This window comes from Lipophrys pholis (assembly GCF_963383615.2).
Source record: "Lipophrys pholis genome assembly, chromosome: 17".
NCBI classification, from domain to species: Eukaryota; Metazoa; Chordata; class Actinopteri; order Blenniiformes; family Blenniidae; genus Lipophrys; species Lipophrys pholis.
In genome coordinates this window covers 22,598,166-22,611,818 of record NC_137643.1, presented here as the reverse complement: position 1 = coordinate 22,611,818, position 13,653 = coordinate 22,598,166, and the positions used below count along the sequence as shown (strand labels likewise).

At 43.7% G+C, this 13,653-nt stretch overlaps 1 protein-coding gene across 5 annotated transcripts in view; it reads left to right on the top strand.

The window, feature by feature from the left end:
* The window catches only part of phactr4a (phosphatase and actin regulator 4a), a 50,326-nt gene that overhangs the window by 22,407 nt on the left and 14,266 nt on the right, over window positions 1–13,653 (top strand). For all 5 annotated transcript variants that reach the window (XM_080485037.1, XM_080485035.1, XM_080485034.1 and 2 more), the window contains 4 exons: window positions 7,467–7,637; window positions 7,734–7,814; window positions 8,088–9,218; window positions 10,089–10,460. In XM_080485037.1, coding sequence (XP_080341163.1) covers window positions 7,467–7,637; window positions 7,734–7,814; window positions 8,088–9,218; window positions 10,089–10,460 — 1,755 coding nt within the window. The remainder of the gene's footprint in view (window positions 1–7,466; window positions 7,638–7,733; window positions 7,815–8,087; window positions 9,219–10,088; window positions 10,461–13,653) is intronic.

The following is a 13,653-nucleotide window of genomic DNA, read 5'->3' as shown; positions in this document are numbered from 1 at the left end:
GGTGTAAAATGTGTGTTGGATTTCTTCACACACATTGTTGGACAGACTCTTCAGACATAAAGCCAGTGAGAGGAGTCCGTACACTTAGTTAGATTTCGGCTCACAATGCCGTCTGGGTTTTCTCCTCTTGTGTGGCGTCATTGGACGTGTGACCTGTGACAAAGCCCAAGGAGCTGATGGTGGAACAGCCTGAACACGGGCAGGATTTCTGCTGCTAGAGCCAGGTTAAGTAGCAGCAGCTCCGTTTCACTGCACAGTTTATAATGCAGCGAGACGTCCAGGCGTCATTTGGACGGTCAATCTTCTAAAAAAGATGGCCGGAAAAATAGCGCACACCTTGCTGAAAGCCGTCTAACTTATGTGTACAGTAGAACCTCGGACTATGGACCCGGTAAGAGCAGACAAATACTCGAGCACGAAGGTTTTAACTGTTAACGCAGTGAGTGGACAGCCTCCCACACCTCTGTGCCGCTGTGAAGTTTACTTCAAGTCCAACATAAGGCCCGTGGACCAAAACTGGTTCGCAAAAAAGCTCCAATCCAGTCCCAGAAACCACCAGATATTATCTTCATGTATAAATATTGTATAGATCTTTATATTGGTTCAGTTATGTGCATTTAAATAAGTATAGTTCTTCCATAACGTATTATTTGGTTTGTTCAATATCAACTGCATTTTAACTCTGAGGACAATTACGGCAATAAAGTTGCACTTTTGACAACATATATATCTGCAGTAATTTTGGAGTGCTTTGAGTAAAAAAAAATGTAGAATCGAAACTCAAATTTAAAAAATAAATCAGATTTTTTTTTTGTAGGCCAAATCGCCCGGCCCTATTCCCTGTAAATAGTGTTGTTGTGTTTTCCATGCATATACTAGTCACCATTAAGCCTTGTACATATTATTAAATATTTACTATTTAATTTCTCTTCTGACTTTAAAATTCTATTCTATGGTCTGGAGCAACGCTGCAAAAGGAATTTTCCTCTGGGATCCATTCCTCTTCTATTGCAGCATGAGTCATGTGGCCAGCTTGACCAGAGGTCCTCAGGGTGTTGCATTAGCAGCAGCTGGCTCTCCGGCTGTTAATAGTCTTCAAAGTTCAATTGGCTCTGCGCTCACAGAGACTGATAATCTTTCCTGCAATCAGTGGACGTATTACTCGCAAGCTTGACTTCGTCGAGTGGTTGCACAGATGGGTTTTCCTCTTAATTGTCCAAGTCACCTGCGAGTGGTCGGTCTCTTCCGTTCTCCACAGTCGTCGCTCTTCCATCGCTGTTATTGCAAGGTCGCTCAGCCACCCCCCTCCCCTCAGTTCGACACCCGCTGGTGCCCGAGCCACAGCATGCGTCAGAAATAGCACGGAGGGCCCGCGATCGGCGCAGAGTTCACCGACTTCTCTACACCCACATTTCATGCATGAGATTTCACACATGCGTCCGAATGAACGCCTCAGTTCACGCGCTTGTGGAGATGACGCGTTTCAAACATTTGGACCAGAAGGATGTTTTTCATTTGTTGGTCATTAGCAAGCCATTAAAATTAAATCTGCATCCAGGAGGATTTTTTTTTTATTGCAAATAAACCTTTGATTACAGCGATACCTGCTTTTTTTTTTTTTTTTTTTTTTAACGTTTTTTACGATTTATTGAAATTAATTTGATCGTATATAACATGAAAAGGTAACTGCTGTGGAGCCCTAACCCTTCAGGATTTCTGCTCAGTATTACTAAACCTCCTCACAAACAGGTAGTTCAAAACTATTTAATTCATTATGAATTGACATTATAGTGCGCAAGCTAGAACACTTTTTTTTTTAACACGAGTCCCAGAGTGGGGAGATTCTAACCCCCCCCAAAAATAAATAAATAAATAAAACACAAGTACTGGCACATGTGCACTCTGGTTGTGGATGATAGTTGTTCAGATTCCAGAATGCTGTTTGTGCTGCTATTTGGAATCACGCAGTATTCTGGGATATTTTGAGTATGATGTGCAGTATCGTAACCACAAAGACATTGCAGGTTAGGGTTAACGGATGGAAGAAATTAGACTGAAGTGAGTTACCACAAGGAGAGACAATGGATTCTTCCCTAACTCGTCTCATGAGTTACATTCTCACATTAGTTTTCTCTTCAAAACATCAATTTAAAATTTACTTGTACTTCTCTATTGGGCAAGTTCATTCTAATTGACTAAAACTCGCCTTTCAACACCGAGCTGGAATGGATAGAGAAATGAGTGGGAACCTTTCCTCCTTTCCAGAAAACCGATATGAACTAGGAATGCATAGTTTCACTTGGAGTTGGAAAATAATAAGCTTTCTGCTCTGGTATGTGGTTCATGACTCAGTGTGCATTAGTTTGTAGTATCAGATAGGAAAAGCTGACTGAACAGACTGAAAACAGAGTATTCACATGCAACAGCTTTACTGACAGCAAGACAAAGACAAAGTAGGAGGGATTGTCCTGATCTGAAGTGGACAAATAGATTTTCGTGGAACAGATTCTTCCACTTTGTTGGGACTTTGTTTTTCTTTTCAACACAAAGGAACCAAACTACAGCCATGCAGACTATCTTACTTAATAATATCTTCACAATCGTGCTCCCCTGATGGACCTTCTTTCTGAGTGGATTTCCAAATCCCAGAACGAAAACACCAGAGCTACATTCAGCAGGCCGACAATGTTCTGTGCAGCTCCTGGCCGGTCGGTATCCTTCTTCCATGTCCCTGTTCAGCACGTTGGATTGGAATGAATGTGGTGTTATTGAGCTTCTGCAGCGCTTCATGATGAACTCAAGGACAATCGGCAGCGCTTGAAGCTGAGCTGAACTAAAGTTTATATAAGAATGGCTTTGGATATGTAGGAAACCAAGAATGTCCCTCTCCGACTCTCACACCCATTTCACAAATGGAAAACTACCGTCCGCCGCATTGGTTGAGATTGTTTGACACAGAGTAACCATGTTACGCTTTCAGACGAGAGCAGCGTTTTCCTCAGGATTGAACAAAATGTTTCAGCCTTGTTGGTACAGGTCAATCTGTGCCGTCCTTATAAAGAAGCTACCCAGTCCAATGTTTAGAAATGGGATGCCTGCCACTAATAAATGCTAATTCACATTTGCTGTCAGTTGTTTTACACTTGACGGAGAAAATTCTCGTAGATGATTAATACATCATGCATTAATCATTAACCTCCATTCAGTACAGTCCCCCCCCCCCCCTCATGTTTTAAGCGTCCCTCCCTGTCTTTCTGATCTAAGTCTTGACAGCCCGGCAGCCTGGGGTTTTGAGCCGCGGCTCAGCCGTCCTCTTGTCAGATACAGCCGGGCTGAAATCACTCCAGTGTGGTGCTGATGGAATTTGTTTTCCGTCCTGGTAACGGCTTATGTTTTTTATGTTTGTTACTGCCTGTCTTAGCCCTCAGGTTTAAAACACCACAGAGAAGCTGAGTGTTGTTGGAATGACAGCAAATATAGGTTTAAGCTTAGACAACAAAAAAAAAAATTGAAAATAATTCACCTTTCTAAACAGGTGTTGGATTTGTGTCCTGAAGACGATTAACATTTTTCAAGCGGTGGTCAAAGACCGATTCGGCTCGTTTTCTCAGTTTGGATTACCAAACGGCAACAATTAATTGGTCAATTGATTTTGCTTGTATATTGCTTTTTCACTACTTCAGCAGCCCTCAAAGTGCTTCACACTGTTAATCTCATTCCCCCAATCACACGACGCCAATGGAGTGCATGCAAGGCGCTCAAGTCATCCAATTCTAGGATCTGTGTCTTGCTCAAGAACACTTTGATAGCTGCACAGGGAGCGATGGGGAATTGAGCTTGGAACATTCTGATCGGGAGATGGCCACTCGCTAGTAACTGGACTCCAAAGCAAAAACACTAGTTTGATCCCCATGAGAGGTTTATCGGGTAAGCAGCAAAACACATTAAATATTCTTATATTGTCTTTTGTGAATCTTTTAGTCATTTCTCTCCCTAAAATACTGTTTGGATTTCCATTGGCGGTGGATTTACCACTTGCTTTAGCACTTTGGGCAAAGCTTGGCTCAACTGCCTGACTTCTTTTCTAGAAGAAAGGTGTGAGCATAGATTCCAACACTGCCAACTATATTCACAGGCTGAAGCATTTTAGATTAAAGTCAGTAGGATTTCTCTGGTCTTATTGTATGTGCAAATCAGAAAAATATATTTTAAATGAACTGTAATATCTTCCCGTACTGCATTATATAATGATATATGGAATTACAAAACCTTATTTTTAATTTGCTAATGGCTCTTTCTCTATGACAGCGTTTTCATCGATCAATGTTATTCTAGAATTTGGACTTTTCTTTCTAAGCACCGTTCAAATGACCGACAAAATAAATCACACCGTTAAACAAGCTGTTTTGGACCTACTTCATCTATTTAATGCGTCAAAAGCAATCAAGGCTTCTCACTAAATGTCCTCTGATGTGTAGTGGAGACAGACAACGCCGTCAAGTAAAAATGCTGATATACATCACAACTGTACAGAACAAGAGTACGTGCAGTTCAGAGCTCTTCACTGATGTTTGGTTCACAACAAAAGTGCATGCTTTCAAAAGGAAAGACAATGGAGTTACAATCAGAAAGATTTTAGTGAAAAAGATAAGTGCATGTACTAATGGACACTCATCTGTGAGCATGCGCCACTAAAATCTCACATTGTTCCTTTCCTCTTAACTCCAGAAACATAATTTTCACCCTTAACTGTTTTTATCAACCAACCTGGAAGTTTCTTTTATTGTGGAGGAGCCTGAGACCGCTTACACAGCAAGGGGAAAACTCATTGTTTTTGCGTTTTTATTTCAGAAAGGTTTTGCATTTACACGGCAACATTTAGTAAATGATGTCTTTGAAAAGGCAGAAATGCTAAAAACAATGTAATTCTCATGCCAGGCCAGGAGTTGGCGCTGTTGGTTTTTGTAATGAAGCCAAACTCGCATGTGTGCAGAGAACAACACACTATAAACATTTACAATGGAGAGTTCACGGACATTCGCATGGACAGAGGACCAAGTCCCGGGAGAAGAAGTTTTGATGCTCTTTGGTCGCTTTGGGATTGGGTCTTTTGTTGATATCCTCGAGTGAAAATTAATGGTTGCTTACTACTTATAGAATCAATTAAAGTTCTAAATGAAGGCTGATTATCAAAAGTATCAGTTTAGTTTTTTCATTTTCATACTTTTGACTTCTACAATTGTCGAGTAAATTTTTTGATATATTTGAAAATGTAAACGGACAGTAACAGCCTCCATGCACCTGCTGCCTTTTAGGTAAACTGAAAATGACTGACTGGATCGACAGTCACGATTGAATTTATGTTGAAATACTGTACATGAATTATAACCCTTAGCCCTAGCTGTGATGTTTGGCTTTATTGATATTACTTCCGGCGCACACGCCGTGAAAGGGCAAGTTATATACCCCAGCAGCGGTGGACTTTCAAAATCAAATGACAATAACAAAAACAACACACAACACTCGCTTTGCTTATAGCACAGTGGAACCAAAAACAATAAAATAGACCTTTTTACCCCTTCCTCATTACAAAGTTTAGTTGTTCAGTTTCAGGTGATAATGTCGACTGTGTTTAGTGGAGAGTGGAACGTCAGTGGATGCTGCAGTAAGCTGACAGTATTGAGCTGTAATAGTGCGGTGGATGGGTCAGGGAGGAGGGTGGGAGAGGTACGGAGAGTCTGAACTGCTGGTGCAAACCACGCGTGTAATGAAACAAGTCGTTGCACTCTAGTTTGGGTCATGTGTTTGAAACCCTGTTTCCAGTAGACCAGTGCTCAGTGTCTGAGGAAGCGCTTGTAGTTGTGAAGCAGCCACTTGAGGTTACCACTTAACATTCAGCTCATATTTAATAGGCACTCTTCTTGTTTCTGGCTGATGAAGTAACAGAAATTGACTGTAGGTTGTCTTTTTCTTTACTTGTGCTCATAAATCATGTCTGCGGCCCACAGTCTATTTTTTTTAGAGGCGATTATGAATGAAATACACACTGACTTCTATTTGCACTAAATTCTAATGCTGTGTGTTTTTAGGTGATTTCTATCTCTTTGAAATGCGAGACTACAAAGTATTTCGTTGCGATTGGGATCCGGAGTTACAGGTCCCGCCACCCCTGCGCCATGACACATGGAGTAATTCTGAGTATAATGGCTAACCAGTCGGTAATGAGCTCACCCGTCCTCCGACGGATTACCTCTGTAAAACACGTTTTTCATAATGCTGCCCTGCTCTGCACTATTGTGTAACCAACTACTGCCTTCCTGCTCGTCACCTAGGAATTATAATGCCTGCGTCCACCCAGTGATTGCTGTCTTTTGGTTCTCGGTCACATTAGACCAGCTCTGGAATTTCTTGAGTCATGGTTTCTGTCACAGATGGACACATTCCCTTCTGTTACTTTTGTTTTTGTCACTTATGTTTCAACAAAGACTATAAATTCTTTTTTCATCGGTGAGGTTCGGAAGGGTGTGCATCACCACTGTGCTAGAAGTCCCATTAATTCACAGTAACCCGTGAAAAGAGTCTCCATTTCTCACTGTCAAAGCCCCGCACCCGTTTATGGAATCTAACCTTGTGACTGCCGCAGCCACAAGACACACAGTTTTGTTTTTGGTCTCGAGAGCAATTGGCAGTAGTATCCTGTCTTGACAGGATGTTTTTACAGCGTTGCCTCATAGCATATTAATCTGTTCCTCTTTCTGTTTTTGGTGCCAAATCTCTGGCTAAACAACTTGCACACTCACGTTGTGACCAACCCCCAATATGATTTGATTACCTTTTGATGGCAACAGGTCAAAGTCATTGTGACCCCATATTTGTTTCAAAGCTTCCATTTGATATCTTTATATAAGCTGTAAACCCACTGAAATTCAAACATATGTTTAGGATATACTGTGGAAGCTCTAATTATTCTACTTTATGTGGTAAATGGTTTAACTAGGGTCAGTAGTTGCCATTTCTGGGTTTACTGTTATGTCTACTAGTGTTGGCATCTGCTGCTTTTGTTTACTTTTGCTACATTACGTCACAAAGACGCTTGTTTGATGGGTTCAGTAGATATCTCCACAACAATAAACAGAGGAATGCCTCATATATGTTGCATTCTTACAGCAATTCCAGGTTAAGTCTTTCACCGATCTTAATCTGACGTTACTGCTTATCTTGTAGTCATTTTGTGTTCACTGCTGGATATGTAAAAACATAAATATAATGACCATCCGGCAAATCCGCCATGAAAGTCATTTTTCTTTATCAGTTCATGTGTGTTATCTTTGCCGTAATTGTCTTTGGTTGCCTGTGGCTTCATGTGTCTCATCAACTGGATTCTGCAAAGTGATTTTTCTTCGTCGCCGACAGCACAGATTATTAGCTCCATGTGTCAAACTGTGAATTCCACTGTGTCCGTGCAGAGGATGAGGTGGACCTGCAGCAGAGCACGACAGGAGGCGACGAGGGGAACTCCGCTGGGGGATCACCGCCGAGTAAACGCAAAGGGAAGTTTTCCAAAATGGGACGAATCTTCAAGCCCTGGAAGTGGAGGAAGAAGAAACCAAGTGAGAAGATTGCAGAGGCGTCTATAGGTATGTTTGTTTGTTTTCTGGTTTAGTGCTTATTTATGTGTGGATCTTTCCTCATTCCTGATTTACATTGGGGGTTTTTTTTTTCCTCCCCCTCAGCCTTGGAACGAAAGATTTCTGTTCGGAAGACTCGACAAGAGCTGATTGATAGAGGAGTTCTCAAGGAAATGCCAGAGAACGGTAGGCAGTGATACAAAGTTGTATGCATGTATAAGCTTTACCCAAAATGTCAGAACGTTGTGTCGATTAACACCGTGTTTATTAAGTTTTTGTGTTTTAATTTAACAAGAAATCTTACACGGAAATGGCAGAAACGATGAAAACAATGTGAAAATGCAAAAGCTTTGCATTTACCCTTGAAAACATTGTGTAAACAGAGCCTGAGTCGATCTGTTTTTGTTCTTTGTTTCCTTTACACTTATTGTGTTTCTGTATGTTTCCTGTGTTGGACAGAGAGCTATGACGTGAACCAAATTAAAGGTCCGCCAGTTAAAAATGGGCACCTGGTGCCGATGGACGTAGACAAGCTGCTTGAAAGCTCGGAGCGAGCATCTCGAGGGGACTCTGACATTAAGGGAAACGCCCTCAAGGTGCCTCAGCCCGACGAACGAGGTCGAGGCAGAGCGTCATCTGACGCGTCCCGGAACAATCGGGCGCCTCTGGACGTGGACTCTCATGCGCGGCTCGCCGTGGACGCAGACAGGCGAATTCGTCTGCCGTCAGATGTGGAAAAGAGAGCAGGATCTTTACCTCGGGGGCCTCAACAAGACGACAGGTACCGCAGAGATGAGAGGAGGGATGGAAAAGAGGACAGGAGGGAGAGGGAAGACGTGGAACGGAGGGATTGGCGGGACGAAAGAGAACGGGATAGAGGCGGCGACCGGAAAGAAGACAGAGATTTTAGAGAGAGGCGGGAATGGAGAGATGACCGAGATAGAAGAGATGAAAGAGTGGACAGAGAAAGAGACAATAGAGAATGGAAAGATCGTGAGGAGAGGGAAAGGAGGGATCGGGATGAACGAGAAAGAAAAGATCGGGACGAGAGGGAGCGTCGAGATCGGGACGAGAGGGAGCGTCGAGATCGGGACGAGAGGGAGCGTAGAGATCGGGATGAAAGAGAACGGGAGGAGAGGGAGAGGAAGGAGCGCGACGATAGAGAAAGGAGGGACGACAGAGACAAGAGGGATGATAGAGATCGGCGTCCCGACAGAGACAACCGCGACGACCGAGAACGAGATGACAGGGAGAGGAAAGACGCTCGAGCAGAAAGAGAGGACAGGGAGAGGAAAGACGCTCGAGCAGAAAGAGAGGACAGGGAGAGGAGAGAGGACAGGGAGAAGTGGGACGACTGGAACAAGAGAAACGAAAGAGATCGCCGTGAGGAGAAGAGAGAGAGACTGGGGCCTCAGCAGTCTGTAGAAGAGCTGCGGCGAGGCATCAGGCCTCAGTCCGAGGTGGACCTGAGGCCCCCTCTGCAGAAGAGCTCCTCGGAGGACGCCAAGAAGACTCGGCCCGCCTCGGAGTCGGACAAGAGGACCACCCTGCCCAGATACGCCCCACCAGCTGAGTTCAGAGAGCGGGCAGGTAAGATCGTGCTTTAACCTGAATCAAACCAATCAAACCAATCACCTAACCTCCACCTAACTCAATCAGCTATGGTGTTACTCACCAGAGGTAGAAAGACTCAGGTATATATTAACTGTATCGGCTTTACTGTCCTATGTTTGGTACAGTCATACTGAATAGTGTCAGACACAATATGCTTCCTTGTGGGACAACATTAGAAGTATTTCATGGTTCAGAGAGTCGAAAGCCTTTTCCAGATCAACAAAAGCAGCTACACAGTTCTCTTTCTTATCAATGGCACATATAATGTCATTGAGGACTGTAAGTGTCCCCGGCTCGTTGTGACACAGACTGACTGCGCTACTGCAGCCCAGACTTCCCTTTACTTGGTTTCATGTAGCATCTCTTTGAGTTTTTGAGTTCAGTTCAATGTACTTGAACAGGTTTCTAATAAAAGTAGCGAGCTGCTTTAGCCTTGATTATGAAATTCTGCGCTTTTCACTGTCGTCAGTTTGACATGTGACCGACGACAAAGTGTCCTGTCAGCACCTTTCAGACTTTTCCTCAGTAAACAGTCTGTGAATGTTTTGCTATGTTGAAATGGTCTCCTGATGGTGCTGGGTGAGTGATTTCACAACCATTCCAACAGGGTTATGGAGCTGAAAGAGTAAACCTTGGCCTCCGATACTTGAATTCAAGTGACACTTAAGTCATTTCAAGCCTTGTGTCTTTGTCCTTTCTCAATGTCTGCTGTGTGTTGAATGTGCAGTCTGGGTCAGTTTCCCTCCTCAGGGTTAACCATCAAAAGTCAGCTCGACTACCACCACAACTTGTCCTGAACCAAGTCTGTCTCCTCCGTTTGTGTGTCTTTGTGTAACCCGTCTGTAGAGTCCGCCGGCGTCCGCTTTGATACCGACCCTCGTCCACCGCAGGACTCCCAGCAGGACCCGTCCCCGCCTCAACCCAAACAAGCTCTGCTCCCTCCTAAATTCCTCACCAGCCTATCAAGCGACAGGGCTCCGACCCCACCCTCCTCTTCATCCTCCTCGTCCTCGTCCTCGTCCTCCTCGTCCTCCTCATCCTCTGCCGCACCGGCGGTCGCCAAGCCGCCGAGGACTGTGTCCCTGATAGTAGACGACCAGTCTCGGCCCACACTGGTGCCCGACTCTGACACGCCGCCCCCCGTCCCTCCCCACGCCAAGCAGCCTCCCGTGCCCCCGCCCAAACCCACCAACCGCAACAGCAACCCGGCTCTGCTCGGTGAGTTTGTCGTCCTCCATGCAGCGTGTCAGTGGGTGCATGTGACAGACTTTATTTTATGATTTTAGTCCCTCAGACTACATCGAAATACTTGTTTAGGTAAGGCAGACGGTTTTAAAAAGTTTATTTTCCATGTTTGTAATGCCAAGCTTCTAGAAAACCACATACCACAGAGGTTTAACGGGCACCCGGTGACACTACAGCACAACATTAGGAAAGGGTCGGCTTTATGCAAATGTCCTCTTACACAGTGTCGGTGGGAATGCTTACAGGAGCCAGCCTTATTCCCTTTGGGGTCGCAGTGCCAATTAGTCTTGACGGTAAGAGTATTACTGTTGTGCTAGAACAGTTTAAATAGCATGTATTGTTTCCTTCAAAATAAAAAAAGAGAGACAACAAGCAGGTCGGTCACTGATTTGCTGTGTGTGAAAGCATTCTTTGTGTTGGTCATGCAGCAGTGGCCTGTTTATGTTTGCTTTGTTTTAAGCAGGTTGCTTTGTTTTTTTTGTTTTTTTTTTCGTTTTATTCTAGTTGCCGTCGAAAGTTGTGAGATTTTGTTAAATATTTTATTAGTTTAGTTTGTTTGTTGTGACAGGTTTATTGTATGTAAATCAAGAAACAAAGCAGCTAAATTCTGATGCGGCCTCCGGCGTGTTTTATCGGTATGACATTTTATTTTATTTTTTTTTAATTGTGAAGTTGCTGATATGTTGAGGGATTTTTCTTAAAAGATGTACGAAGTCAATCTTTGTAGCCCTCGGCTGTTTTCAGAATCAATTGTAAGCTCTTACCCAAAGGTAGGTGGTTCACACCCGCAGCGGCTGCTATAAGCAGCAAGATGCTTTTACCCAAACCCCCCAATTCTCCTGCAGGTTACTTGAACCCTTCGTTTCACGTGGCATTAGTGGAGCGCTTTCCACACCATGTCCAATATTGAACTCGTGCACCTCGAGTGCCTCCGAGCTCTGACCCGGGTGTTACTGCTGCGTTGGTGTTTTCCACTTTGCTGCTCCTCTCTGGAGAGCCGACACGCAGCGGCTTGTCCGTGCAGCTTCCTGCAGCACATCTCTGCAGGGCAGATATAGAAAGCGGTCGGCCTGCAGGAGTTCGTCTCCATTGGCCCAGCATGCCACAGCGGTTCTTACTGGTGCGGTTTGTTTTGGAAGTCACACACCCGGTGTGACGCATTCCACCGTCGTTCATTAGGCCGCTGCATAGTGCCGTTTGACTTATTGATTGATGACATTTTATACAAGTGGTCATGCGCACTTTCTGATAAGCGTTATCATTTCCATGTCAAAAGTTGCATTTAAAAGAGAGAAATTGATTCTTCGACCCCCCCCCCCCCCCCCCCCCCCAAAAATGAATTATTCACAAGAAGGACCTTTCCTATTTACATTCACGCCCAGCACAGCTCTATGTAATAAAACATGCAGTGTTTGAGTCCAGTGAGATTTTGTCTGGCGAGAGCTGCTATCTGCTTTCCAAACCAATATTAATAAATTCTTTTCTGATTGATTGGTTTCACAGTTTAGTCTACAAAGCCTCACAATCCTCCATTTTTAATTGTCTCAACGCACCATAAAGTAGCCCAAGCAAAACAACAGCCGGTTGTTTTTGAGTGTTTGTTCCGTCGTGTGCGAGGCCTGGTTTGTTTACCTACATAGCGTCTCAATTTGGTGTGAAGATGAGATGAATTGTCCATAGAGCATCTGCTTCTGCTGGAAAGTGTTGGAAAGCATCGGCACAAAGCACCATCGCTGCGAGTACGCAGCTGCAATATCCGTTTAGCAGGATAATACTGTGAGAAACGTTACAGAATAAGCCACACTGGCATTAAAAGCAGTTTAGTCGTCACAGCCTGAACTGTTTTTAGTCTTACAGGATTATTGGTTGCTACACCGGGTGGCGTGGATTTCATGAACCTAAGTTTGACTGCCCAATGAATCAGATGTCACAACCACCACTACACAGTACTTCAAATACGTCACAATAATGTCATTCTGCATGGATGGAGCCACAATTATTGATCTTTTACACGTACTTGCTTTGTTTCCACAGCACAAAACACACAGACACCCCTGCAGAGATCAACCCTCATTAATAAATAAACATATACAATATGACTGGGCACAATCGGATCTCGTACAACCGTGATCAAATATGATGCCACAGTTGCTCATCGATGGTCGTAAGCTGCTAAGATCACATATTTTTAAGCTGCTTTAATACTCGGCACCAAACCTTTCTTATTAACCCCCCCAACAGCTGTCTGCAGCTGGTCCAGGTTGGGGTGATTCTTCAGCATTTCTTGTTTACGCATTCATCGAAATTAAGGTCACCAAAAGTGAAAACCTGCTCCATCCCTTTATATTGTAAACAAGCAAAAACATGCTACAGCATCTTGAGGTGCACAGTGGCTTTATGAGACAGTATGTCACATAACACAGACATCCTGATTGTTTGTTTAATGTGGTCGGTTACTTTTAGGCTCCTTCACACAACTTTACAGTGAAAACTGACCGATTTTACATTTCTGTTTTGCTGTTACACAACCTTTTGAAAACAATGTTGGTTTATAAGAAACGGGCAGGAACACTTGAAAGGCACTTGTATAGACATTACACTTAGTATTTTATATAGTCTAGCTTTAATTTTGAGTAAGGTAGATACTTATCTCATATTGAAGCCTCTAAATATCAGCTAATGGACTACTGAGAGGGGATTTTTACAGCTGAAAAGTCCTCATGTCTGAACTCAAATTTCTTTGGAATACCTCAGACCTCCGTTTCCATTTCTTGGCTGCAGCTTCTTGTAATGCGTGGGCCAAGAGTCACACCCAGTACAAAACTAGAAGAATAAATAAAACTCTGTGCACTTCTGACAACTCCTAATGAGTTTTAGTTCCAAGTCGCTGTTTGCTGATGGATTCGTTCACCTTGAGCAGAATTGTTAAACTCCTTGAATGATTTGGGGAAACAAACCCAGCCAGACTTTGGCTGCAGCAGTCCCTTTATATAACCAGCAGAAAGGCGTCTTATCTGTTGCTCAGCTTCTTTTTGCAGCGAAGTTGTTTATCGTCCAATGATTGATGTTCACTCTTGCTTCTGGACAGTGTAAAGCCAAGGCAAACACTTATCTGTGATGCACCCTCTCGCAGTCATCTCCCAGCGTGGAATGTAAACCCCAGCCC